The 25,096-nt window shown below is 50.9% G+C and overlaps 12 protein-coding genes across 12 annotated transcripts; 8 read left to right on the top strand and 4 right to left on the bottom strand.

Annotated features, from left to right (window-relative positions):
* Positions 1 to 570: 570 nt before the first annotated feature.
* Positions 571 to 1,014, top strand: P174DRAFT_373506 (uncharacterized protein; the record flags this gene model as incomplete). The annotated part of the gene is made up of 1 exon (XM_024822506.1): positions 571 to 1,014. The coding sequence occupies one exon, from the start codon at positions 571 to 573 to the stop codon at positions 1,012 to 1,014; it is 444 nt and encodes a 147-aa protein (XP_024681409.1).
* Positions 1,015 to 1,103: 89 nt separating this feature from the next.
* On the bottom strand, positions 1,104 to 2,616 carry P174DRAFT_461325 (WD repeat protein; the record flags this gene model as incomplete). Its single annotated transcript, XM_024829987.1, has 2 exons — positions 1,104 to 2,307; positions 2,360 to 2,616. The coding sequence occupies 2 exons, from the start codon at positions 2,614 to 2,616 to the stop codon at positions 1,104 to 1,106; spliced, it is 1,461 nt and encodes a 486-aa protein (XP_024681408.1).
* A 140-nt stretch (positions 2,617 to 2,756) lies between these two features.
* P174DRAFT_408674 (uncharacterized protein) lies at positions 2,757 to 4,019 on the top strand. Its single transcript, XM_024824179.1, has 2 exons — positions 2,757 to 3,042; positions 3,090 to 4,019. The coding sequence occupies exons 1-2, from the start codon at positions 2,901 to 2,903 to the stop codon at positions 3,677 to 3,679; spliced, it is 732 nt and encodes a 243-aa protein (XP_024681407.1). The 5' UTR covers positions 2,757 to 2,900; the 3' UTR covers positions 3,680 to 4,019.
* A 378-nt stretch (positions 4,020 to 4,397) lies between these two features.
* Positions 4,398 to 5,075, top strand: P174DRAFT_372932 (putative GAJ protein; the record flags this gene model as incomplete). Its single annotated transcript, XM_024822464.1, has 1 exon — positions 4,398 to 5,075. One exon carries the CDS (start codon positions 4,398 to 4,400, stop codon positions 5,073 to 5,075), a length of 678 nt encoding a protein of 225 aa, XP_024681406.1.
* A 1,269-nt stretch (positions 5,076 to 6,344) lies between these two features.
* rim8 (pH response protein PalF) lies at positions 6,345 to 8,700 on the top strand (the record flags this gene model as incomplete). Its single annotated transcript, XM_024822446.1, has 2 exons — positions 6,345 to 6,812; positions 6,895 to 8,700. The coding sequence occupies 2 exons, from the start codon at positions 6,345 to 6,347 to the stop codon at positions 8,698 to 8,700; spliced, it is 2,274 nt and encodes a 757-aa protein (XP_024681405.1).
* Positions 8,701 to 9,171: 471 nt separating this feature from the next.
* P174DRAFT_442695 (putative secretory component protein shr3) lies at positions 9,172 to 10,229 on the top strand. Its single transcript, XM_024827632.1, has 3 exons — positions 9,172 to 9,263; positions 9,349 to 9,776; positions 9,805 to 10,229. Exons 1-3 carry the CDS (start codon positions 9,218 to 9,220, stop codon positions 9,952 to 9,954), a joined length of 624 nt encoding a protein of 207 aa, XP_024681404.1. The 5' UTR covers positions 9,172 to 9,217; the 3' UTR covers positions 9,955 to 10,229.
* Positions 10,230 to 10,324: 95 nt separating this feature from the next.
* P174DRAFT_461320 (uncharacterized protein) lies at positions 10,325 to 11,478 on the bottom strand (the record flags this gene model as incomplete). Its single annotated transcript, XM_024829986.1, has 2 exons — positions 10,325 to 11,393; positions 11,414 to 11,478. The coding sequence occupies 2 exons, from the start codon at positions 11,476 to 11,478 to the stop codon at positions 10,325 to 10,327; spliced, it is 1,134 nt and encodes a 377-aa protein (XP_024681403.1).
* Positions 11,479 to 13,814: 2,336 nt separating this feature from the next.
* P174DRAFT_214007 (uncharacterized protein) lies at positions 13,815 to 14,133 on the bottom strand. The gene has a single exon (XM_024821350.1). The coding sequence runs from the start codon at positions 14,090 to 14,092 to the stop codon at positions 13,892 to 13,894; it is 201 nt and encodes a 66-aa protein (XP_024681402.1). The 5' UTR covers positions 14,093 to 14,133; the 3' UTR covers positions 13,815 to 13,891.
* Positions 14,134 to 16,154: 2,021 nt separating this feature from the next.
* Positions 16,155 to 16,793, bottom strand: P174DRAFT_373452 (uncharacterized protein; the record flags this gene model as incomplete). Its single annotated transcript, XM_024822505.1, has 1 exon — positions 16,155 to 16,793. The coding sequence occupies one exon, from the start codon at positions 16,791 to 16,793 to the stop codon at positions 16,155 to 16,157; it is 639 nt and encodes a 212-aa protein (XP_024681401.1).
* A 2,658-nt stretch (positions 16,794 to 19,451) lies between these two features.
* P174DRAFT_504901 (uncharacterized protein) lies at positions 19,452 to 20,084 on the top strand (the record flags this gene model as incomplete). The annotated part of the gene is made up of 2 exons (XM_024831234.1): positions 19,452 to 19,584; positions 19,669 to 20,084. The coding sequence occupies 2 exons, from the start codon at positions 19,452 to 19,454 to the stop codon at positions 20,082 to 20,084; spliced, it is 549 nt and encodes a 182-aa protein (XP_024681400.1).
* A 1,695-nt stretch (positions 20,085 to 21,779) lies between these two features.
* On the top strand, positions 21,780 to 22,549 carry P174DRAFT_442690 (uncharacterized protein). Its single transcript, XM_024827631.1, has one exon. The coding sequence runs from the start codon at positions 21,970 to 21,972 to the stop codon at positions 22,219 to 22,221; it is 252 nt and encodes an 83-aa protein (XP_024681399.1). The 5' UTR covers positions 21,780 to 21,969; the 3' UTR covers positions 22,222 to 22,549.
* A 247-nt stretch (positions 22,550 to 22,796) lies between these two features.
* On the top strand, positions 22,797 to 24,462 carry P174DRAFT_213966 (uncharacterized protein). The gene is made up of 2 exons (XM_024821349.1): positions 22,797 to 22,951; positions 23,053 to 24,462. Exon 2 carries the CDS (start codon positions 23,285 to 23,287, stop codon positions 24,395 to 24,397), a length of 1,113 nt encoding a protein of 370 aa, XP_024681398.1. The 5' UTR covers positions 22,797 to 22,951; positions 23,053 to 23,284; the 3' UTR covers positions 24,398 to 24,462.
* The last annotated feature ends 634 nt before the right edge of the window (positions 24,463 to 25,096 follow it).

Raw genomic sequence — 25,096 nt, 5'->3', positions numbered from 1 at the left:
ACTGGGCCTGGTCATCTTGATCGAAAATCAAGTCCTTTGCGGTACTTTGCGGCCAGGTCCGAGTTGTGATGTCAGTCTCACGAAGCTAAGGATCTTTTTGAATCCAGTGATACGAGTAAATACTTGTTTCTCCAAGCTGAGAACGAGAATATTTCTGTATACCTTGGTGGTTTGCGATGCTGGTATCCTACAAGGTCCCTATTATGTCACTGTGGCCGAATAGTACTACGTCCATCACAACCACATTTCTCCAGTATTTTGACTTTACGAGCCTTCAAACACCTTAACAGTCTGATATCAATCGATTCACGGTAGTATCAAAGCTATGATTATGACTAAGCGATCCGACTGGGGTTGACATGCTTCTGATATCATAATCCCATCATGCCCCGAATCGAGGATGAACGGTGACATCAATTGCCCGTCTTTCTCCCCTACAGTCAAGAGAGTAGAGTTTATAAACGCTTCAGTTTCAGCTTCGTTTGCTCTTTCATTGTTTCTGACCAGACAATTCAAATCTTGAGAATATCAATAAGCAAGACCCCTTTGTGAAGAAAACTACGAATAAACATGTCTTCCGACGACGCTCACAGAGGAGGCTCCCTCAGCGAGATGGCTGAACACGGCACCACCATGCCCAACGACGCAGGCATCCAAAACACCCTCCCCTCCGTGCCGCGCCCCGACCAGCGCAGCGAAAGCCACCAGTTCGATAACTACGGCCTTGCGGAGCCCTCGCTGGCTTTTGCCGCCGATAACTCCACCGATCTGCCCCGGAGCACCAAGGAGATGGGCGCAAGCGGTGAGGTCGTCACGGGGACTGGCGACGTGTTCCCTGTTTCGGGGGAGTCGAAGAGGATCAACCCTGGCGCGATGGACCCCGGTGCGCGCGGAAATGCGCGAACGATCAAGCATGCGAACCTCAATCGGAGTCAGTTCGATCGGTCGGCGAGGGAGGATGGGAATGCGCCTGAGTTTATTGGGGAGCATGAGTTTCGGAATCGGGATGAGTGAACTGTATCGATTTGGGCCGTGTTTCGTTATGATGTATTGATATACTTGCGGGAAATGATTTGGGTAATCTATTTTTTGTTTTGGTTTGTTTACGCTGGCGTAGAAGGGGCGACAAACCCCCGGTAGATCTCGTCAAGGACATCTCGTTTGCGTTTACGGTCGGCTTGCTCAGCCTCTTCGGCCTCGTCTGGCTCGCCCTCGGGCTCCCGTGAGACCCAGGCGCGGATGGTCCCGTCTCCGTGCGCGGAAAACATCTCCAGTCCTTCGCCTGAGCCGCCATTCCCGCGCCATACTAGAGAATTAATCCGTGCAGCGCTGAGGGCATTGGATCGCCCGCGGATTTGCTGCCGACCGGCCATTAGACCGGGGACCTTGAGACGTTTGATGAACGTCCCCTCTCGAAGTCCGAACATGAAAATCTCGCCGCGGTCGTCGTGTTCGTTGAAATTGGCCCACAGGAGTGTCTCTTGCCCTGGGGCCATTAATCCACGGGGCACAATCAGCGGAGCCCGCTCGGCAAGATGAGAGGACACGCCGTTCCGGACCCTGGGTCCAAAATGGACAAGGGTATTGGCGCCTGTAGAGGCGTCCCAGACTCGGATTCGGGCATCTTGACCGGCTGTAACGAGGTGAGTGCCGGTTGATGTCCAACGGACACCGGTCACAGCACCATTGTGCGCGCGGGCGTGGGGCGAGAACGGGGCGCGGCTTTGGTAGGATGCCGGAGCGCACAGCGGATGAACTAGGCCGACCGCATCATCCATGTCAAGGGTTGCGATGGCGGAATTGTGACCGCCCCTTCGAACGTCAAACAGAATCACGCGGTTGTCTGCTGATGCTGAAGCGAGGATATGTGGTCGGTGAGGGGCCCATGCAACCGAGAGGACCGCAGAGCTATGGCCCGGAAGTCCGTGGGTAGATAGACCGGACCGCAAGTCGAGCAAGCGGACTGCTCTCTCTGATGTACCTACTGCAATAAGAAGTGTGGAACCCGGATGCGACGACATGGAATGAGAGTAAGGCGTGCAGTCAAGCCTGAATGTATGCATAGGTGTGATGGCGCCAGGCGCCAAGGCAGAGAGCTTGAGACTTCCATCATGGGCAGTAGTCAAGATTGTAGATGGAGTCGGATCAAATGGGTATATTGAAACCGACGTGATCGCATGCGTATGGGCGTCTTCGCGGGCTCCCTTGTTGATAGAGGCAACAGGCCGGTGCATACGATCCAACTCGGAGCCTCTGCTTTCCAGATCCCAGAAATGAATTGATGGGTCTGCGCCACCAGAAACCATGCTGTTTTAATCATTAGCATAGAGGTCCGAACTGATTGAAGAAGAGTGCATACAATCGGGAATCATTTTGATCAATGGCGAGTACATTCACGCCAGCCCTATGAGCAACAACAGCATCCCTTTCAGTGCCTGGGCTTGCATCAAACAATGCGGAATCATGATCGGATTGGCCTCCAGATATGTCCCTCTGGCTTGAGAATCGAATGCGAGGAGCTGGCTCAAGGTGGTGAACTAGCCGGGTAGTTTGTGCCACATGAAAGGACTGCGGAGTGATGGACCCCAGGGCCCTGTTTAAGAGATACGAATTCATTCATCAGGGATTGAGCAACATAAAAATCCTTTGATACGTCAAGACGATGCTCATGTTCTCCCTTCAATGTACTCAAATTATGCAGAGTCCAGATCTCTGTTATCGCAACGCGGGGGCGGAGAAAGGTTGCACCGGAGTTTGTAATTTCGGCCCTCGTCGCAAGAAGCAATCGCAAAGCAATCCGCAGACACAGCTCGCATCGGTCTATTTGACTCACTAGGTTGGAGGTTGACTGGAGATTTCCCCCGATGCTCTCCCACGGGTGACCTCAACACGACAGGACTATGTCCTACGGCAAATCCCTTGCGCTGAGCCAGAATTCCTTCGTCCAGCCTCCGGACCAGGACGATGGCGCGCGCGACATTCAAGACGAGCCTTTGCTCAGACGACAAAAACGTCAAGCAACTGTCTACGATGCTGTAGCTGGTTCGTAGGGCTGCTCCGCTTTTCTGAGAGCTTACTGACATGTACAGGTCGTGTGAATGCACATGGTTTTCTCCCATCGGTCTCATATGCCTCGAAACACCGCGACACAGCATCCTCCAGCGCTCGTCCCGTTCGTCCCGAGGAGGTACTCTTCCGCCGCCAGAATGCGCCAATACGATACGAAGAAAATGACTTTTACTTCGCGAACGAGTCCCTCCCTGCTGACCGCCCTCTTCCGAGGTCTGAGCTGCTAGAAGCTATTCACGCCTACACGGCCGATTTCTATGATCATGCAACGATCGATCGTGGTCAAGACGACTACCAAAGCATGGACGAGACAGCTCTGATAGCAATGGGAATACTGGTGGAGGAGATGGCTCGAGAGGCTCTGGGTGAAACCGGAGACTTGGTTCTGGTCGAGGGTGAAGAACTCTCGACGGATGATGATCACCTATCGTCGAGACTCGCAAGTCGCCGCATGGGCCGGAAACGGGCCAATACCAGCCAGAGTATGATTTTGGCAAGCTCTGGCGATGATCTCGATGGCGTTGTTAGAAAGCGACGGTCGAAGAAGCGCAAGTTGACCCGGAGGGCGTCCACTACTGATTTTGACACTGAAGCAGACGAGAGGTTGTGAACTCGCAGTTCATTCTTGCGAGGGCGCCTCGCCGACGCTTTATGGGAGCCGATTCAAGCCCAATGTCGGACTTCCTGGTTAAACCCTGGCTGTTATGGCACATCGGTAACACTATATTCAAAGACAACTGAGAGGCAGAGAAGCTAGTGTGGAGATCAATGCGCAGGAGCAAAGACATTGAACGTATCAATTGACTATGTTAGAGAAACTACCGAGCATATTAGAGCTCCCAACTAAAATGAATGTCGCGGGTGAAGCTTCGGTCCAACAAGTTTCTGAAGATTTTCGAGCATCGGAGGACTGCATTAAGAGTTCATTATCTGTAGTAGCAATATGAATCCTAGCTGCAATATGGCATAGCAATCTGCACTGTAGGCGTGTGACCCAATAACTGTTGTAGGTGACTCGATCTGGCATCGCAGTACTCCGGTGCTCTCTCTCGTGCCATTGACAACAAGTTCTTCACCATCACCACCAGCCAGTTCATCATTCCCTCCATCTAAACCATCTCTGTACGACTCAGACTTTTACGACTCTATCGAACGACTTTCTAGGCCCTTAGAGCAGCTCAACAACTACACATCGCCTCGCTTGACGAAGTCAACATCCGCCATCCAACATGGTTTGCTCCCCGACTTTCACTTTCCTTTGTCATCCAAAACCGATGCATACGCAATTAAAGAAAACAAACCACGTATCTACAAGTTTCTTGATGCTAATGATCGTGTCTCAGCCACCAAAACTCTCTAAAAGCGCTAAAGAAGACTTGATAGTTTCGCATCTCCGGTCCACCCGCACGTGCCACACGCTCAAAGACCTCGAGAAGATGCTTCCCTCGGTGGCTTCGATCAATGGCATGCAGGTCAAGGATTATATCCAGAACCTGACGGACGAGGGAAAGGTCCGGGTGGAGAAGATTGGAAGCGGGAACTGGTACTGGTGTTTTGGCGGGGACGAGAAAAGAGAGAAACAAGCACGATTGAGCCAACTGGAGAAAGAGGTGAAGATACTGCAAGCGAGCTATGACGAAGCAGAGGCTAGTCTGGCGGCCAAAAGGGCCAAATGGGAAGAAGAGGGAGAGGATGAGCAATCAAACCTGGCAGAGAGGGAGGAGTTGACGCGTCGAAAGGGCGAGCTAGAAAAGGAGAGGAACCGGCTGCAAGCTCAGTGGATAGCAGCTACTACGACGGAGGAAGGCAAAGGGGTGCAGCAAATGAGAGAGGAGATTGAGGAGTTCCAGAAAGAGGCGCTTATGTGGACGGATAATATCTACGTGCTGGAGGGCTACTTGAGTAAGCTGGCAGGAGGGGATCGGGAAGTTATTGCGGCGGTGCAGAGAGAATGCTATGGGGATGAGTATGTGGAGGGTGAGGGCTTGAGTGAGCTGATTCTTTAGACACACAAGAATCCATGAATTCATACTTGACGAGGGAGAAAGTGCTCTGTATGTACGGAGTAGTCTAGATAAACTGCAGGCCCTGAAATGGAGCACAATCGGAGATTAAAACCGACAAATGTGAGGTATCACCACCAGCAGGAGCATGTGGAGGCATGAATAATAACAGTGACACACGAGAGCAGTCTCAAACTAAGGCCAAATAGTCCAGCCCCCAAGAGAAGCTTGACTGTCAGACTGCGCAAACCCGTTGGTCTTTTCCATTCTCCGCCTGGTCGGGCTTGTTGCTTATCGCGAACTTGTCCTTGTCCCCTCCCCCCTTCTCAATCCTGCTGCTGTCACTCGGCCACTACCACTACTACAGTTCTTTGTTCAACCTCCTCCTACTACTATATTAATTCTATATCTATCTACCACTTACAAGCTTACTTTACAGTCACTAGCGATCGGATATCCCCACCCACTGCCTCCGGTCACCCCATAACTTCCCTTCTGCCCAATCTGCGTCTCTCAATCAACTACAACCGAGTCCGCATCCTCCGACCGACGGTTCTCCCCTCTTCCCTTTGGCCTCGACCGACTCGCATCCTCTACCTATCTATCCCTTGCCGACCGTGGGGGAACACCCACGCATCAACACGCTTGTCTCACCTTTGCCATTTCTGGTCATTCTGCGTAGTGCTTACTCGATCATACCTCGCAAAGAAGCATTCTCTGGACCCTTGTCCTGTTGTTCCTGGTCGACACGCGAGAAATAACGATGCGGCCCTCTCCGTCATTCATGATCATCAGCTCCTGACATCCCCACAACCCAAGCACTCTGTCCCTCCGGTCTGGTTGCGCTCGGAAACGGATCTTCCCCTCCCCGCGAGGAGTTCGGACTGGAAGCAGGCCTGGATCTTTACCTCGTGTCAAGGTGGTGCATTTGCGCCCAACGGTGACATCGGGGCTGGTGGCATTTCTTACCTGAACTTCCCGGCGCCTGGACGTGTGATCGGTGGATTCAATTCAATTCACGGAGAGTTTTCAGGTCTCTTGTCATACCGACTTGCTTCTGTGTCTGACTGCACCTTCATCTATTTTCGTCACCCTGAATCGGGGCTATTCTATCCCGAGACGATCGGAGCTGGCTTCTGATAGTCTCGAACTTGGCAATTCGTCTCAATTTGTCTTTCTCTTTTTTGCCCCTTCACTTCCCTAATCGTTGCCAACATCATATCACTTCATATCTCCCTCTTGTATGGCTTGAGCACAGCGTGATTGTGTGTCATGTCCGTCAAGTCCTTTACCTCCCCATCCGCACCCTCGCCGCTCGGTCGGAATCGAAGCTCGCTATTGTCCAAGTTCCGCGCGCCGTTCGGTCACCGGAATCGCAGCATTGCCGACTATTATATCGAGCCTGACGATCCCTGGCGCTCGTACTTTCCCGGTGATGTGGTCAAGGGCACTGTGGCCCTGACCGTGGTTAGACCCGTACGGATTACACACTTGGTGGTCTGTCTACATGGATACGTCAAAGTGTTCAAGAACACGGTGCCGTCGGGCGAGACGGATCCCGATCTGGGTTTCCTCGGCCCAGGGCGCGGGCGTCGAGGACCAGAATATTTGGGCAACGGCCTGGCCACCCTTTTCGAGGATGAGGTAGTTCTCTGCGGCGAGGGGCGTCTGAAGGAGGGCATTTACAAATTTCGCTTCGAAATGTGCTTCCCGCCTTATGCGCTGCCCAGTAGTATCAGCGTGCGTGACTTATTTCCTGTTTTGGAATTCATCTCCTTCCTCCCGAGCTTCCAGTTTCGCTGACTATTCCTATTGACTTCAGTTTGAACGAGGTACTATCTCGTATATGCTTACATCCACCCTGACCAAACCTACTACGATGAACCCGACCGTTTCCTGCCGGAGACGCGTCAATTTCCTAGAGAACATCGATATCGCACCCTTTCCGGCCCCTAAGGCTCGCATCGTGACCCTCGAACCCGTTACCAAACGCTCAAAACCTAAGGGCAAGGCCAAGTCAGTAGAATCTGACGCGGCTGCTGATGTCCAGTCTCGAGAGCCGTCTCTCAACGGTGGTGGAGCGGTCGGAGATAATCGCCCGCCCCTTAGTCCGGCCCCCAGTAATGTCAGCTCATCGAGTCGGCTCAGCAACAGCAGCCAAAGCTTTCAATTGGCTAGTGACCCTAGTTCGTCTGCTGGCACCGGGGTACGCAATGGCAGCATCACTCCTTCGATCGCGGATAAGACCATCACAGCGAAAACCGAACTTTTACGGGCTGGTGTTCTGCCGGGTGAGACGCTACCGATCGTCATCACCATCAATCATTGTAAACAAGTGCGCAGCGCGCACGGGATTATCGTCACGTTATACCGTCAAGGGCGCATCGACCTTCATCCTGCCATTCCGATCGGCACTACGGCGAATGGCAAAAAGCCCGTTTACGAGGACTACTATCCGCGATCACGGACAGGACTGGGAGGCCTTACGCTAGGCACTAGTCGTACCAGCAGCGTCTTCCGGAAAGACCTGGCTCAGACATTTGCGCCCTTGGTGGTCGACCCCACGAACATGACCGCCGTGGTGAAGACTTCAATCCGCATTCCGGAGGATGTTTTTCCTACTATTACGCGCACTCCAGGGAGTATGATTAATTTTCGATATTATGTGGAGGTGGTTGTCGACCTGCGCGGCAAGCTCACGTCTCCCGAGCGCTTTTTACCACGATTCAACATGGTATCGTCGGGGAGTAATTTCTCGCCGAGTGGCCAGGTCCTGAACCCAAGTGACGCCAACGGCAACTCAATTACCACGAACTGGGCTGGCAACATCCTAGACACGGCACAGATACGCCGTGAAAAAGGAGTTGTAGCTGTGGCGTTTGAGGTTGTGATCGGGACCCGTGACTCGCAACGGCGCAAAGAGAAAACCGAACGCACGCCCTCAGTGGCTGCGGTGTCGGACATATATCCACCCCAGGCACATCCCGCTGCGGAAAGTGACCATTGGCAGAACGGTTATAGCCCGATGCCGACCACGAACTCGGAGTATCTGCCTCAGACCGACTACGGCTTTCCTGATGAGTCGCAGTGGCCAATGTATGAGGACGAAACCGCTCAGCACTACCAATCGTTAGGCGGAATGGTTGCAACACCGCAGTGTGAAGAGCCGATGGATGAGAAAGCGCGTTTGCGGCACGCTGAGCAGACTCTCCTACCCAGTCGGCCGCCGGACGATTCTGAACCAGGACCTTCGACCGGTCACTTGGCGATACCAACTGCACCCGTGCTTCCTGAAGATGACCACATTAATGGCTACCATCATCTACCGTCGCCGGTGGAGAACGGCCTGCCTCACACATTGGGATCAGCGGAATCCGTGCAGACTGTAGTTGCCAGCAGCAGTGTAGCCGAACCGAATGGAAGCACAGCACCTCCCGGCGAGGATAAGCAGGAATTGGAACGACGGCGACTCATGACGGAAGCAAGTGCTCCAGGAGACATGGATGCCCACAACGACCACTCCACCGTGCATGGACCCAGTGCTCCGGTTTTCCATGATGACCACGACGAGCAACTGGTGGGAGGAGCGGCACACGGGGACGAGTCATTACCGCGTTACCAGCGATAAGAAGTGAAGCTGTTAGGCGATTCATGACGATGTACGATTTTCATAGCTTGTATTTGTGTTCATCCGCCACTTGAGCATGGGCGTGGGATATACCTTTTTATCTTGCATTTTCGGTCCGAAGAGATACCAACTACGTTATTGATTGATTTTGTCTGCTATGAAGCAGCTGTAGCACTGTCACTACTTGCAGATAGCAACAATTGTGCACTATTTGGCGGGCCAGACCCGTATAAAATAGACTTTTATAATTGACTTTTATCACCGATAAAAGACTCACCCGAGCTGATAGGCAGATAGATAACCGTCACATTAACCTAGGTTACTTGCAATTCCAATAGGTGTGCGTTCCAAGCGGGCTGGCTTGGCAACCGTCTCTAAGCGGCCACGCGACGACACCTATCTTCATCTCATCTCACCAGCCATTCGCCCTCGTTCTTCTCCTTTTCCTCCCTCATCTTTTCTGCCGTGTCCTCTTCCCCCAATCATCCTTTTCAGTGCTTCTCAATCGCAAGCAACCATGGCCTTCAGGAACGGGTCCTTCGCGACCTTCCTGATCGTGTGTCGTAAGCACAACCCCCTCCCCCCCCAAATCGCTTCCCAGACCACACTCCTCCCAGAATAACCATTCTAACAAGACTTCAAAAACAGCCGTCAGCTTCTTCCTGGGCATCATCTTCTCCCTCTTCCCCTATGACTACCCCATCCTGTGGTCCACAGCCCCCACACCCCCTGCTCACTACGACTACCTCGAAGCGCACCTGCGCTTCCTCCACGACTCCCCGCCCCTAATCCCTCGCATACTCCACATCGTCATCTTCTTGGGTCTGGCCGGCCTCGTCTCGAAACTCTATCGCCCGTCGGAGAGCAACATGCTCTTCGACGGCGCCTCCCTCGTCCTCTACATGTGCGGCATCACCATCTACATTGCCAACATCGTCAAGGGGCTGCGTCTGGCCTCGGCGGGCAAGTACGGTGAGGAGCTGGCGGCCAGTCCGGAGGAGAAGGAGCAGATCCTTAACCGCGAGGATTCGCTTAAGGTGTTGTCTGCGAGTAATACGATCCTGGCGTTGGTGTTGGTGGGGTGTTGGTGCTGCAGGCGGGCAGTGGTATGCGGAGCGGAAGGATGCGCAGGAGTATGAGTCGTTGAGAAAGGGGCATAAGGAGGGTAGTGGTGCTTCTGCCTCGTCGGCGTCGGGGGCTGCTGCGGCGGCGAAGCCTGGGAGGCAGGGGAGTGTGAAGAAGAAGAGTAACTAGGTTTACGGTTTACTTTTCTGTCTCTCGGGTTCGAGTTGGTATGACTCGGTGTATTGCAGTATGATGTCTATGTAGGGTGGTATGTTGCTTAACCGGAGGGCTGATGGGGCGATGGATGAGGTATGGTATCAAAAGTATGCGGGTCATGGCTATATCTACTTGGGCTAGTTCTATGTACATGATAAAAAGCCAAAAAAAAAAAAAAACCAAGCACCAAAGCCTTGACAATGTTTTCGTGATGATCATATATAAACATTATGGCAATGCAAAAGGGGAATCATACGATGAAGCACCCAGCAGACCTTGGTGGCGCTTGGGCTTGCAGAACGAACGTGAGCATCATGACAAAGTGAGTGAGGATGTGATCATGTCACATCACCGTCTCGGGAGCAAACGAGAACGGACTCCGTGGCAGATCGGGCGACCTGGGACTCAGCGCTTTCGCGAACAGGTCCTCGCCAGAGTCCGCGCTTGATGTGTGCGTAATTGCAGTCATGGATGCAAACCCACTGTTGTGATCGCTGTTGTTTTGTTGTGCTTGGATGGATTCCGGCGGATAGTGCACCACAGTCCGAAGGCTGGTATCTGGCGCAGGAGAGGGATGCAAAGCGGCATTGGACATGGGTTGCATTGTGTGGAAGGAGTTGAACGAAGAGACGGCCACGTCGGGCGACTGAGGAGAAAGGAGATGGCGCGCGTCCGAGGATGCTACTACCCCATTAGTTGGCGTCGAACTGGAGGAACGCGACGAGCCCATACCATCCGCCTTGGGGGACAGCTCCCGCTGACTGGTCTGCAACTTGAGTCCCTTGAGCTTCTCGCCCAGCTTACCTCCGCTGGTGGGGGACACCGGCGTCGCGGGACCCATTGGATATTGGGAATCTTGCATGGCCTGTGTCTGTGCCTCCGACTTGGATCCCACTCCGAAATTGCTCTCGATCCATTCCTTCTCCTGCAGCGCCATGTGCAGCGCGACCCCTTCCGCGTTGTTCATGCATTCCTCCCGAATCTCCTTGTCCAGGACCTGCAGCCGCTTCTTTGCCCAGATCGTATGCAAGACACCCTTCTTCCCAGCCGAGCGACCAGTTGCACCTAACTCTGGAGGAAATATAGCAGGTAGCGGATTCAGCTGAAGCGAATTGGTCTTCTGGGTCGGTGTCGACAAGGCCGAAGATGTAGCGGGAGGTTCGTAGGAGAGCGTCACCACGGGAGGAATGGTGGCATGGGGCGGTAAAAGGAAGTAGAAGCGGCGAGTGTTTTCGCTTGTTCGTTCATCGGCAGGGAGGACCGTCGTCTTGCCCTCCCATGAAACATGCCACGAGCCTCCAGGGCAATTCGAGGAGCGGCCCAGGTCGTCGTCATCCCATTCGATCATGAGAATCTTAGTGCCATCATTTCCTTTCCCAGCCTCGAACTCGAAGCGGGCCAGCGCCGTGATGCTCAAGCTCTGAGATGGCACGCGGGGGTCTCTAGACCAGCGAACTCGCTGTCCGGAGTGAAGGGAGGGGAGAGGGCGCGAGACATGGCTAGACAATACTTTTGTGGGATGGAGATAGCAGGGCGCTAAGCAAAGGGGGGCAGGAGTGCTGGAGACGGAAAATCGTGTTTGCTTATTTTTTTTCGTCCCCTGTCCTTCACAGGATGGATGGCCGGCGCGTAGGGAGAGATCACACAGAGACCGATAGACAGTCAGGCTGAGAAGCTGAAAGGTACGTCTAAAGACAGGAAGTAAAGTGCGAGAGTGCAAAGGACAACAGACAAACCGACGGACAGAGAAAGTGGTCGATCACGGGATGGCGGAGGGGCTGCAGATCCCAGCCTAGTTGATGGCCATGCTTCTTTATCCGTTCGTATTGTCCATTCGAAAGCCTTGATACGATTCGATGGCTAATGTCAAATGGCCCAGATGTCTTCGTACTACGACGTTGATAGGAGTCGTCCGAACGCGAAAGGCCGCATATCTTTTGAGGGGTCTTCTTGGCCGCGCTTCTAAATATAGAATTGTAGCCTGCAAGGCAACAACAACGGCTTGGCGCCTGATGATGTCGTACTACGGCACACATCGCCCCTCGTGCTACTCTTTACGGCTGGTTTGACCTGATCCGGTCTTCTGTGGGTATGCAATGGTATACTTGGGTAGCTCACTTACCTGAATAGCATTGACGAATTTGTCCGCAAATAGTTGTTCGCCAAGGTGTGTATACACATAGTCCGCCGGTGATCGCTGTCGTCGAGCTGGAGATCTAGGCAAGGACGACAAGAGAGATGCAGAACAATCTCGTGCCTGGTCAGATCTGTGCATTTCACGTTCTGCCAGCATAATGAGCATAATTGCATGTCTGAATTGGCTTTATTAAACATTGCCATGGGGAACCAGCGTCTTGTACGGTACAATACCAGACAAAGGCCCTATAGAACAGTTAGAAAGACGAATCAAGCGGAGGAGACAGGGGAATGATCACTATAGAAGTGACAAGATGGTCGTCACGTACAGCAGGGGCATGGATAACTGGCTGTTGCAGATGGATGATGGTGAAGAAATCATCATGCCGGGGAAAGTTATTGACCAATTGAACAACAACCCCTCTCATTAAGCAGGGGACATTCTAATCTGGGTGCCGCTGTCATGGATATCTGGGATCCCAGCTGAGAGGCACCTCGTTTATCTCAGAGCCAGAAGAAGTGGGAGTTTGGTGTACGCAGCATGCTAGAGCTGAAGATGTGCATCAGCATCATGAATGGCGTCCTGAGATAACCGCCTTAACAATTGATATCGACTGTTGAGAGGAAAGCAGGAACTCTTGACGTGACGAGTATGCATAGGGATCAAACGAAATATCTCAAAGGCCATCTATTAATAGAATCAGCGCTACACTCTGACCATTGGGAGAGCAGATACAGAACCCAAGCCTTGAGATCCCAGGAAGACCAGAAGATCCAAGAAGACCAGACAATCTTTCTGTTCTGTGATGGACAGGGGATGTCTTCTATGTGATCCAATAGTTCAAGACAAGGCAAGATCTTCAGGTGAGCTGCTCAGGCGTATCAAGAGGTTTGTATTGATCAACCATGTCGCCTGCCTCGACATGAACACCTGAGACAATTCAACTGTAGCAAGTAACAGCAAAGGTCTGAGATTGAGTACATGAAGAGAGAATCATCATCCAGCATGAACAGTTAAGCATATTCTCAAGTAATATATACACCAACTCATAGCGTTTAAGCCGATATGATATTGTTCTCGCTAAAAATATCACACCCTGTAACTAAGACTGCCTAGCTCCTGCAGGTAGTGTACCAGAATAGTAACAATAACCAGGCCCAAGAATAGGACGTAGTACGTACAGTCAGCAGACAGGATCGACTATCAACCCCTCCCTAGGTCCATCATACACACCCATCTACCTAATGGAGGGAATCCCACAATCGAAACCAAAGCGCTAACCGAATGAACAGACCCATTCCTCGACTAACAGAACAGATGCAATAAGACCTCTACCCCGGTCAAAATTCGTCACAAACTTCAAGCTTAGGCAGTAGTAACAGAGCTGCGAGTCTTTGCTTTTCTTGTCATTCAGTAGTCGCTGTCAGAGCGGTTAGCTGAGGGGTTGTTGACTCTCATGATCTTGATCCGGGCAGATGATTCGTTTCGAGTCCTTCAGATCACGGCGCCAAAACCGCCGCATTGTGTGATATCATGCATAGCGCATATACTTTTCCACCACCTTGGAGTCTGATTCTGCTAGAATTCTCGGTCAAATATGGAGTATGGACTGTCTTCTGCGTGATCTGCTTCATTCAAGCACAGTCGAGACTCAAGATTCAGGCAACAATCAAAAACACACAAACCTCGACAAAGAAGGCTTGCAACCAGGAAAGTCCCCGGTAGATGTAGCTGTATCCAAGAATAGCATTCCTGGCGCTTACCTGGCCTTCCCTATGGAATACTACAGAAACGATGGAGCATCCAAAGGCAGAACCACCAGACCCGCACGTCATCCCGGTTTCTCCACACAGATGGTGTATCTTTGACAATTGAACCATTCATATTAGAGATCAGTCCCCAAACATCCAGCGGGGAGCCACCGGAAGGATCCACTACAATCCATTTGGGCATAGCGCCGGCGCTTAATTGCATCTGCCACGATGCCCCAGTGCTTTGGAACAATATTGCTCGGCTCGCTCATTGGCTCGTCGCTGCCACCGATGCAGGGTGATAAAACACCTGGTGATGTAAAACATGGTGGGTTACAGGGAGAGTTCGAGGAAGTCGCTGGTATGGGGGTGGGAAGTAATATGAGGGGCATGAGGCGAGTGACAGAGAAAGTGTGCTACGAAACTCAAACTGTACTGGAGTATGAAATATGGTTGTAGAACTGTTGGCGGGTTTGTGTATTAAGCAATACGGGCATCTTCGCTTTCTGGATTAGTGTAGTGGCTTTACCAAACCTGCGGGACTGTCACATCTACTATCAACTCATGAAGTCAAAGGCATTCCGGTGTAGATTGACCGAGGGGCAACGATCAGATTGAATCGGCTTGTCCGGACGGTAAGCCTGCATTCGTCACGATGAGTTGAAACTTCCAGCGCGTCTTGTCTTCCAATGAGAGCCAATAGCTCATTGTCAGTGTGGTCACAGTCTGCTTGACGATGTGATATTGCCAGACAAACCACACCACAACGAAACTCGCACTAATCCTTTTTTGCGGGCCCGGACAAGGATCGTAGAAGATACTCTGAATGAAACCATCTACTAGTCTAGTTTCCAAGCGTCAACTATTGAAATGAAAAGGGGCGCGAGGTCAATCAATGTGATCGCCTGGTGTGTCGTATGTATCCAGTTCGTAACGGTGTCGTAATACACCATCTCAATTTCATACTGTATTTCCAACGTCAACAGCAACGACGCCCCAGTGGCCCACCAGGTTGATCGCAACTCTTTTTCGCTTCCAACACCACGCAGCCGCAACTAGTCGACGGTTCGAACGCACTGATCCCTTGGGCTGCTATGCCGTACACTAAAGGGAGAGTGAGCGCCTTGCTACCAACTTGATTGCTGCGACAGACCTCAAGAACAAGCATGGGTATCCGATCTAAGTGTAGCGGGCATCAGAAGCATCCTCGATTCACCATTGAGATTGTGTCTAGCCTGTTGGGCATACAGGCCCTGACTCAGGCATCTCCCGCGTGGCAGCGCGTCTGTTTGACCGCCGTCTTCTCTTTGCGCCGGGAAGCAGTCCGGGAGCCTCAACCCAGAGCAGGTGCGACTGGTACATCCAATCACCGCTGCTACCATGCCGTTGGGACGTTGGTCGCGACGTTCCGTGCGCTGTTGTTCTTTGTTTGACCTGTCCCTCCGAGGGATTTGCCATGCCAGTGATATTCACCGAAACCAGTAATGAGCCTCAACACTGTTGGTTCATATTGACTTCCCCAAAACCAACATTGCTGTCGCTTGGACTGACACGTGGAACGACTTGGATGCGATGACGCAGAATGGGAGAATGCGATAGGCTTCGTTGAGCCAAAATAACCCGAGATGTGGTCTTGTTCTGGATCAGGCTGGTGGCCCGTTCATTTTCTTGTAGGACTGAGCTGCCATGATCTCAATGCCGGCTCCGGGATTTGAACTAGAGTTCATTCCTTAAGCGGTGGACACCAGATGTTGGAAACGTGCTTCTTTGTGATGACTTTCAATGTATCCGGCGAATCGGAACGTTCCCAAATGAGAGTTGAGTTGAGTCATGCGCGGTCAGTTGATTGTTAGAGTTTCCAAAGACTGGTACCGTAAAGAAGCCATATTGGGCGAAGCTTAGTATTCACCAATGTTAATACGCCGTTGTGCTGCGCAACAGCGCAACAGCTGACAGGCGTGGTATTGGATCAGACTTCACAAGGTAGAGTCGAACTGCCTGTAGGACTGCAGAACAATATTGTACCCAGGCTAGGAAAATGACGGAATAGACCGTAAGATTGAGCTCAGCTCCCAGGGCATAACTGACGTATCTTGAATTACTATGTATGCAAAAGTGAATGAAGCCCACACCATGTCAATTAAAAATGAACGTGATGGATCTGCGGCGTACGAATTCGGATGCTATTTGTTTCGCCAGACTCCCCAACACCAAGCCCTGCGCTAATTGACCCGACCATATCCTAAACAAAACTGACAGACCGAAAGCCGTGTATAACAAAGACCCTAAGTCTCCTTGTCTTCTTGGCACTTCCTTCGCTTGCCTTTGGGCGGAGCCTCGAGCTGCGTCCTCTTGTAGGTCACCGTTCGAGTCACAACGTGTCTCACACTAACTCGACCGCTTGCACTCCGCGGCGCCTCAAAATAGCGCAGCTTCCAATCTGACGGAGAAAACGGCGAGCGAATTGTAGTCGCACTCTGAGGAGACTCTGTTGTCGGTGAATACCGCAATGTCTGTGGTATCCGCAAGCGCCGCAAGGACGTAGGGTCTTTTCTAGGCTGAGATGCCGGTGCTGTGAAGGGAGTGGGCGGTGGAAGTGAAGCGGTAGCAGATCGGACGGGGTCATTGAAGACGAAAGAGCCGCTGACCGCACTGGTAGGCTGTGATGTCGGAGAGTGGGCAGGTCTGTCGAAAGGGAACTTTGGGAAGCTCACTCCAGCGCTGGTAGGGCTGGAGAATACGGGCGTAAACGCCTTGAGGAACTCTGTATAAGCCGCAGGAGGCGTGATGGGTGTGGAAATGCCGTCCTCTTGCTTCACTCCGTCCGATAGACTCGACGAGGATCCATTGTGAAGCTCGGAAGGGAACTTTGTAGTAGTTTTGGGCGTCTTTAACGGATGCAGAATTGGTTTTGCGGAAGGCATCCTGAATTTCACCCAGAGGAAACGAACTGAACGGTAGCCTTCTCAGAACAGTCGTCAACACCGTCGACCGAAGATGCCAGTCTGCGACGGTTGAGATGTTGTGCGTGGCAGTAGATATACAAGATGATATAGACGGCGCTTAGGACTGGACGGTACAAAACGCCAGGAGGCTTTGTGGTAGCAATGGCTACAAGAGGTCTGATAGAAAAAAGAAAGGAAAATAAAAGAGAGAGTCAAGATATGAGCAGCTCTTAGGAAGGCAATGCGCTCCTTTTGATCCCTGACTGCCCGCAACGATAGAGATAGAAGGACGTGGAGTGAGATTTATCTGCAGCCTGGAAACCTAGGCACTCGCATGCCCTGTAAAATACGTCGTAATGTTGCGCGAAACCGTAACAGTACGATACAGATACAGCCTTCTGTAAAGTTTCCTGTCAGCTATCACACGCTAAACCCAATCCAGCATTCTCAGCCCGAAGTGAGCGGCTGCACTGCTGGACAACACAACACCGCCCCTGCAAATCAGAAGACAATGCTGGGATTGGAAAGTTCTCACTCACTTGTTTGCAGGAGGCAGTGGCGATCTTTCCGAGGAGAGGTCTTCAGACCAAAGTGTGAACGTTTCAATGAGGAGAATGAGGATGAAGAAAGAGGGGTTCTTTTCACGAGCTGGCAATCGAGCTTCAAGCACCTTCTCGTGGACAATTAGAAGACAACGACCATCGTGAGACCAGTAAACGATCCTACTGCTCTTATATATTCCTCTTGTTGTAATGTTTACGCCATGGGCATCTGTTGTTCAACCCTTCCCAGCGGAACGAATCCTCCGCATTGTCGCGCGCTACCAGAATCAATCCTCTAAAACCTCCTCGCGCTGTCCACCCCCTGCGAACATAAGCATACTACTAACCTAGAGACGCTTAACTCATCTACTCAAAAAGCCACTTTGGGTTTGCCCTCCTATTGCCATCCCTGGTTCGCTCGGCGTCAACGCACGCAGGGTCTGCTGGCGGCTCGCCCACGGAGATTGCCCCTCCTTGAATCAGCAAAGTCGCTTAGTTAACTCACATTTGGCTAACAGGCCGGCTTGAAACCCCGAGTTGGATCCTTCTTTCCCATCGTCTTCTCTCCGATGATTCCGTAGCTAGCAGTCTGCTCCGGGACTTGCGACCCTTGTCGTTCTACCCCTACGCAGGAGGATAAAAGCGGCTGCAAGTATGGCTGGCGCTTCCGAGATTCTTCAACAACCCCTCATTCTCATAAGCATGCAGAATTGAAGACAGCTTCGCTCGTTGCCATGGAGAAGTCTGCAAAAGACGCCCGTTTGCGACGAATCGTCGTCGGTTCTTCTGCGCTGATACGTCTTGGCGGACTGACGAGGGTCTCGCACTAATTCTTGCAGAATCGCATCGATTCGACAGCCTGCTTCTGACATCCTGGTCCTCTTCATCTCCCGGCTGATACTGCAGACTGGACGTTGACGCTTGAGTATTAGGTCTCCGCGTTGCGACGACATGGTTGGGTCACGGTTGATGGTCTCGTCTACGCCCACTGCAGTCACTATAGTTACAGATGTGGACGAACAAGCCCTGAAGAAGACAATCTTCCTGCGATGAATCTTGAACATGATAGGCATCAAGCCAGCCCGCTTGGGAACGCACCCAAGTAACCTAGGTTAATTCGACGCGGTTATCTACCTGCCTGTTTATCTAGTTCGGCTCTTCATGTATCATGAGCTTCTCAAAAGCAGCTTCCTCCCTTCGAGGATCGAATCTCTTTTGCTCACTAATCAGTTTTGGGGTACTAGCTAGGCTAGGAATTATAGTCTGAGCATGTCAGTCAGGGTAATTAGAGAAAAGAATAATAAGGTAGACTCCTACGAACTTGCAGTTGGTGATACTCGTAGTGTTGGTGTCCTATTCTTTAGCTCCCGCATGTCCAGTGTGAAAGTACTCAACCAGATCCAGTCATCTGCAATAATGCTGTCTTTAATCGTCGGGTACGTTTATCATCGGGATTTCGTATCCATACAGGTAACATTTCCTTTCTTGGTCAGTCTGGGGGCAAAGCCAAATGACTCGGTAACTGCTCTCACCAACTCCAGAGATAAGTTCAGTGAAATAGACCAACTGGTGCTTTCTAGCACCCGGGGCCATATCAGGACTGAATCGGACAACTGACCACACTGTCCTTCAAATCTGAGGCTCTCAGCTGGACGGACCAGGAAATCATTGGAGGTCTTAATCCGAAGGCAACAGGTAAACCTGGAGCTTACATTATCGAGCTTTGAAGTGTGGAGGTACTACAGCGGTGCAAGGACGCGGTGGGAAAGCTCCTGAGTAGTCAAAATGCAGTGGATATCAGCCCGGATCTTTGCACGCAGACCTGTCCTTGTTGCCGCAGTCAGTTCAAAAGCCATTCAAGCAAAGGTCGAATGGATGGAGGCGTCAGTCACGGTGAAGAAATCGAATACCCTTCCATGACGGGACAGCGTACAATTAAAACAGGTCGCTCGAAAGGAAAACTCATGAACTCTTTGGGTATCTCTTAGCGTTAATCGATCGCTATCAACCAAGAGGCCCAATCTGTTATGCCAAAACAGAATGCTAAGATCATGGGAAAAGTCGCTGCTCCTTTATATTAACCAAGACTTTACCGATGGCCAGAAAACCTCGAGGTGATTGTCTTCCAAACCGGTTCCCCAGAATAAATGATGCGCAACATGTTCACAACGGAAGCGCAGACAATAAGGATAATGGCAACAAGTTTCTTATTGAACAGCAAACCCAACGTACGAAAGGTAGCTACCTATATGTAGGTGGAAATCGGCGTTCTATATCATGATGCGTTTTAATCCTAATTTGTGTGCCTAAAGAGAAGACTTCGAATCAAGTCGAAAACCATATCAACAGCAACGGATTCTTTTCTGATAAGTTGGATAACAACAGAGTGAAACCTCTGCCTGGCAAGGTTGTCGAAGAAAAGGATGCGATGCAGGGTCTCCAGTATGATGACACTGACAGCAACGCTGTGAGGCAAGCAAGCATCAGATTTAGACTGGGATTCGGTCAATTTTGGCATCTCGCAGACACCTTTCGCAAGAAAATACAAGATCTTTTTGATCTCAAAACACTGAATTCAGAAACCGACGCAACTTGGCTAAGAGGGTCCCGGTTCTTCCTCGAGACCCCAGCGCAAGCAAGCGAAAGAGCTTCCGAGACTTTTATGTCGAGCGCCGTCCAGAAGAGGCGCATAGTGATGAGCTTCAAAAGATCAGAGGTCGCCTCTTAGCTGTTCATCCGGCTAATACAAAAGATATTGTGTAGCTCGTGATTGTATCAACTTAAGGCATGCATGATTGTAATGTTTATCAAAAATGGTTGGAAGGGCTGCGAGTCTACAGTATTGGGAACCATTTGTTACTCTACTCTGTAGTGACATGATACGGTCTTTAAGGGTGGCGACTTCACGCTGTATTCTTGAACCTTCTGGCTATGTATTATACACTGCTTGTAGAACACAAGCATTGCAGCTGAGGGAGGCAGGTGCGGATGGTGACATTTGAGCTTTCTCCAAACTGCTCTTTCCATAACTATTTATCCCAGAGGTCAATAACATCCGTTTCTGAAGTTTTCTAACCTTTTTACCATCACCATCACCATCACCATCACCATCACCATCACCATCACCATCACCATCACCATCATCATCATCATCCTCATCATCATCCTCATCACCATCACCATCACCAACAACGCCACCAAAGCTCGTGGAAGAACATACAGTCTTCGCACAACTACTACTACTATACCATGCCTTGGGAGGGGGCCCAGAACACCGTGGTGGTCTGCCAGCTGGCGTTTTTTGCGGTCGTCGGCCTGCACTTCGGGTACAAGGGGGGAGGGGCAGCGAAGAGGGCCTGGGCAGCTGAGCGGGGCACCAAGATGGAGCGACTGAGGTCCGCGGCGTGGACGTTCGTCCGGACAGTCGCCATCCTCGAAGAGGCCCGGGAGGGGTGAGAGACTTGGAGACGGCGCAGGGGCAGGGCAAGGTGGGGGAGATGGGGCGGGGTCAGGGGCATCGGGAGCAGCGGAGGCATCGGGAGGTGAGGAGGGGAGGTAGACGGGGTTGTTAGAGGAAGGGAAGGGGGGTCGGGGTCGGACCAGTCCACCGGTGCTTGGGGCGGCACCGGTGCCTCGACTGGGGGGCCCACAGCAGCGTCGAGTTCACACTTCTGCGCAGTGCTGCTGACTAGTACCTGTTCTCTCGGGAACAGGGAAGCCAAGATGAACTCACAAACAACAAGCATCGATTCAACTTCATGGATAAAGCAATCACTGGAACCGCCACATACAACAGACACATGAATTGCTTCTCAACCGGACCCGGTTTTTCTCGCTGCAGAACAGTCACCGAAATGGAGAATGCGAGCTTCGACTCCTCTGAACATACGACGTTCTGCTGTGGCTCTATTGAGCTGCCATTCGAATTTCCCACCTGAACTGTGGATTCAACTGAAACGAGTTGCCGCCAGTTTCTACCCTTGCAAAGCTGTTTGAGGAATCATCAGCCTTTGTTCGAACTCTGAGAATAGAACAACCGTCCATGCCTTCACGAACCCGTGGACAAATCAATCGAGCCCTTGCCACCATCCAAGTCAGGAACCTCCAGGTGCTGTTGAAGAAATCAAATCTGCTATGGAGCTTTGGCGATACCTCACCGTTCGACCACCACAATCCGTACACCTAGGATGTCATTGACCCAGACCGGCGGTCCCTACTTTTCGGACTGCGATGTTGGCGCCCCAAAAGCATGCGCCGTTCCTGTCGTGGTTGACGGGGGTGGTTTAACTTCGTTGGACAGGTGGGAACTATCCTAGTTATGGCCTGTAACCGATGATAGCCGGGTAGCAGTTCGCAGTTACCACATGCATCAGTGTCGGCTGGGCAAGCCTCATCGCCACCTCCACTTCGATCGAATCATCCACCTCCGGTTTCTCGTCGACCGCAGGCCATAGATCCTCCCATTCTCTTCTCAGCACTCGACTCTCTCCACTCAAATTTCAGTGAATTACTTGTTCACTGGCGGATGATCTCATCACCACTCAAAGTCCATCGCATCCCATCATCCCCATCCAGCATTTATGGCTTTAACAGCATCGAAATCGTCTCCCCCGATGCCTAGCTCCCAAGACTTCTCTATCTTTTGCGACCGATATCTTCCCACGGTCCTCCTACACCATGTTATTGGTCTCACTGCCATCCAGTATTATGTTATTCGCGAAGACTGTGCTCCTAATGGACTGCTTCGTACCATCTCAACTTTTGCGTCATGCTTGCTATGGACTGGCATAAAAAGCGATCCCTTGATAGGCGGCCCCCCGTCAAGGTGTGTCAGGCTATACTCATCGCGCCACTCGTCGCGCTAGCATGTCTGAATCTTCTGAGTATTCTGAGCCTTCTGCGGGATTTTATGCTCCGATCCTCCTCAGCCACGGTCTTATCAACACCTTCGGCGTGTAAGTCTTGTGACATCTGAATCATACGTCGATTATCTTGCATAGTCGGGGTGATCAGTCCGATATATTTCCGAAGCGAAGCCACTGTCCAATATATCGATACGTCTTGTTCCCTTCATAGTGAAATGGGGATTCTTCTGCATTGAGCCTCTCTGGCAATGCAACCTACTCAACACGATGATGGGGTATTGGAAAACATGTAACCACAATTATGTACCTAAGCAGAATTAGGTATTGTTTGTTTTGTTTTCAAGACAGGAAAGTCGATCATCCTATTTGATAAAATGTGTCGATGGTTGAACCCGCCGGTTGATTGCTCGTAGAATACTAGGTATGAGTTATAACGCATGTCGTTGCCAATAAGAAGTAGGAAGCTGCGGGAGGCTTCTTGGCACGCAGGTGATCCGTGCACTGCGAGACCTCCGAGGCTCCGACACGGCGGCAACACCCTTGAATAACGCACTGAGAACGTTCGAAGGCTGGACTTAAGAACTAGAAGACATACATACTAATACAAGAATAAGGTAAGGAAGTTTATGACTATGAAGCTTGATCAAAGTATCTAGATGATGGGAGCCATTTATGCCTCAGCTCACCCATAGTAAATGCTATGGCTATTCTCGTATAACTGTCTAAAAAAGTGGGTATCTATGGCTTCCTGAGGCTATCTAAATGTTGTTTGGATTACTCAAGTAGTTTCCTAAGGCCTCGGGCTGATTCTGTGAAACTTGAGATACCCAGCACTCCTTAAGGTTTTCCTAGGAAAACTGTTTTTCTGGAAAGTTTTCTACTTGAAAAACCTCCTAATACCTACGTAACCAGACACTGAGCAGATCATGATATATTACGTCCAGAGCTGGTAATATAGCTGATGACCATGGAACGGAATGGGTTTAGGTACTTAAGGTCAGCGCACCTCACATTGCGTTGACCAGTTCTCAACCTGTTCTTGTTACTCTGCTTACCCTGCAAAATGCCTCTGATCAGTTACAAGAGACAGCACTTCAAAACATTAATGGAGATTGCCAATGCAGTACAAGTGGACACAGTACGAACCCTTAATGCACAAAGTCCGGCATCTCTCTACTGTCTCCCTGTTGAGCTGATCTGCCACATCTGTCAATATCTTCCTATCGCTGAGACCTTTTGTCTGATGATAAGCTGTGCTCGCTTCTGGTATGCAAGAACCGGTATTCAAGCTTTTGTCCGTGTGCAGCAGAAGTTGGATGCAACAGCCTGCAATAGCTGGTGGGTTATCGAAGCACGTTTCCATATCCTCCGCCTGATGGAATTTGATAAACTTTATGGGAAAGGCATCACGTCTTTTTGTTGCTGGGCGTGTATGAGTACTCACCCGAAAGCATGGTTTCGCACCCCGCAATTGCGAACACCTGTCAATTTAAAGTTCTCAATTGAAGAGCAGAGGGTAAACTGCTCAGCTGCTGTTACCCGCATCTGCAGAGCTCTACACAGGAGTACCTGGGTTGGCATGTGCCATGAAATGACATGTGTCGAGCTCCGGAACCTAGTGCGTGTAAGGGAGACTTGCAAAGAGAAAGTTGGCTCATCTGTTACGCTCTCTGCTGGCGGCTGCTTTTCAGAGCATGTGGAGTTCAATCTAAACACCATGCATATCTTATCCCGGTTCTACCTTGGCAGACTCTCAGATCTTGGTCTGGTCGGTTTTGATCGTCTATGTCGGAATGCAAGGCTTCCAATATGTCCACACAAGAGAATTGATGTGCTTGCAAAGTATTTCCTCCGATATATGAATCCAGGTGATGTCCGCCGTTGCCTTCACTGTGGGGCAGAATTCTATCTCACAATCACCTCTGATGATCTGATTGAGCTCCATATCTCTCGCCATGTTGGCAACGTTACAGCAGGGTACTCTCCCAAATGGCGTGCAGCATCATATGCATCTGTCAACCCTGCCTTCCTTGATCATTGCCGGGCATTTGCGGATTGGTTGCATAGCATGTATAATCCAGAAACCGGTGCTGTGTATAACGGAGGCCAATTTGAGATATTCGCGCCCGCTCGAAAACCAAGGTGCAGATTCCATTGGACTGAATCATGGCCATGATGAATACAACAGAGGATGCAGGGACTGGTCTGGATGACGACAGGTGAGCTGAGCTGATACTCAACATAGGGATCAGAAGATTCTTTGGTTTTTAACCGTATTGGTATTTGCTGTTCTTCATTTTCGACTCTGTACAAGGCCTGGCCTCAAAACAAGGAATCGTCAAGGCAAGCTAGCGAGAAAACAATAGTTCTGAATATTAACTTGGCTGAGCAAGATCAAATAGCCAGCCTGCCTACCATTGACCTCGTAACCTCGTTCTTCTAGCCTGGGGAATTTGTTGAGTGCACTCAAACGCACTGAGCTAAAAGGTGTCAAGAGTCGACTCAAGACAGCCATTTCTAGATGGTGGAAATGATAGTGCAGCAGATGTTCACCAGAATTCTGGGCCACTTCTCTATTATTTAGCTTATCTTGGTTCGTTGGGGTAAATAAGCACCAGGTGTTCTAGATCATTCAAGTTACTCTATGAGATGAACAGATGCTCTACCTTTTGAGTGACAACCATATTCCTATCAATCTGATAGATAGCGTCTGACAGACGAAGGCGTAAACTGCAGTGGTCTTTTGAGTATGGGAAGTGGTCGGGGATATAGTGGCATTGCATACAACATAACATCAATCAATCATAAAGCAAAGCAGCAAAAACAGAATCATATCTCCACTGGATATCATTCACAAAGCAGAAAATCAACAACA

Source organism: Aspergillus novofumigatus (assembly GCF_002847465.1).
Source record: "Aspergillus novofumigatus IBT 16806 chromosome Unknown P174scaffold_5, whole genome shotgun sequence".
Classification (NCBI taxonomy): domain Eukaryota; kingdom Fungi; phylum Ascomycota; class Eurotiomycetes; order Eurotiales; family Aspergillaceae; genus Aspergillus; species Aspergillus novofumigatus.
This window is presented reverse-complemented; position numbering and strand designations above follow the sequence as displayed.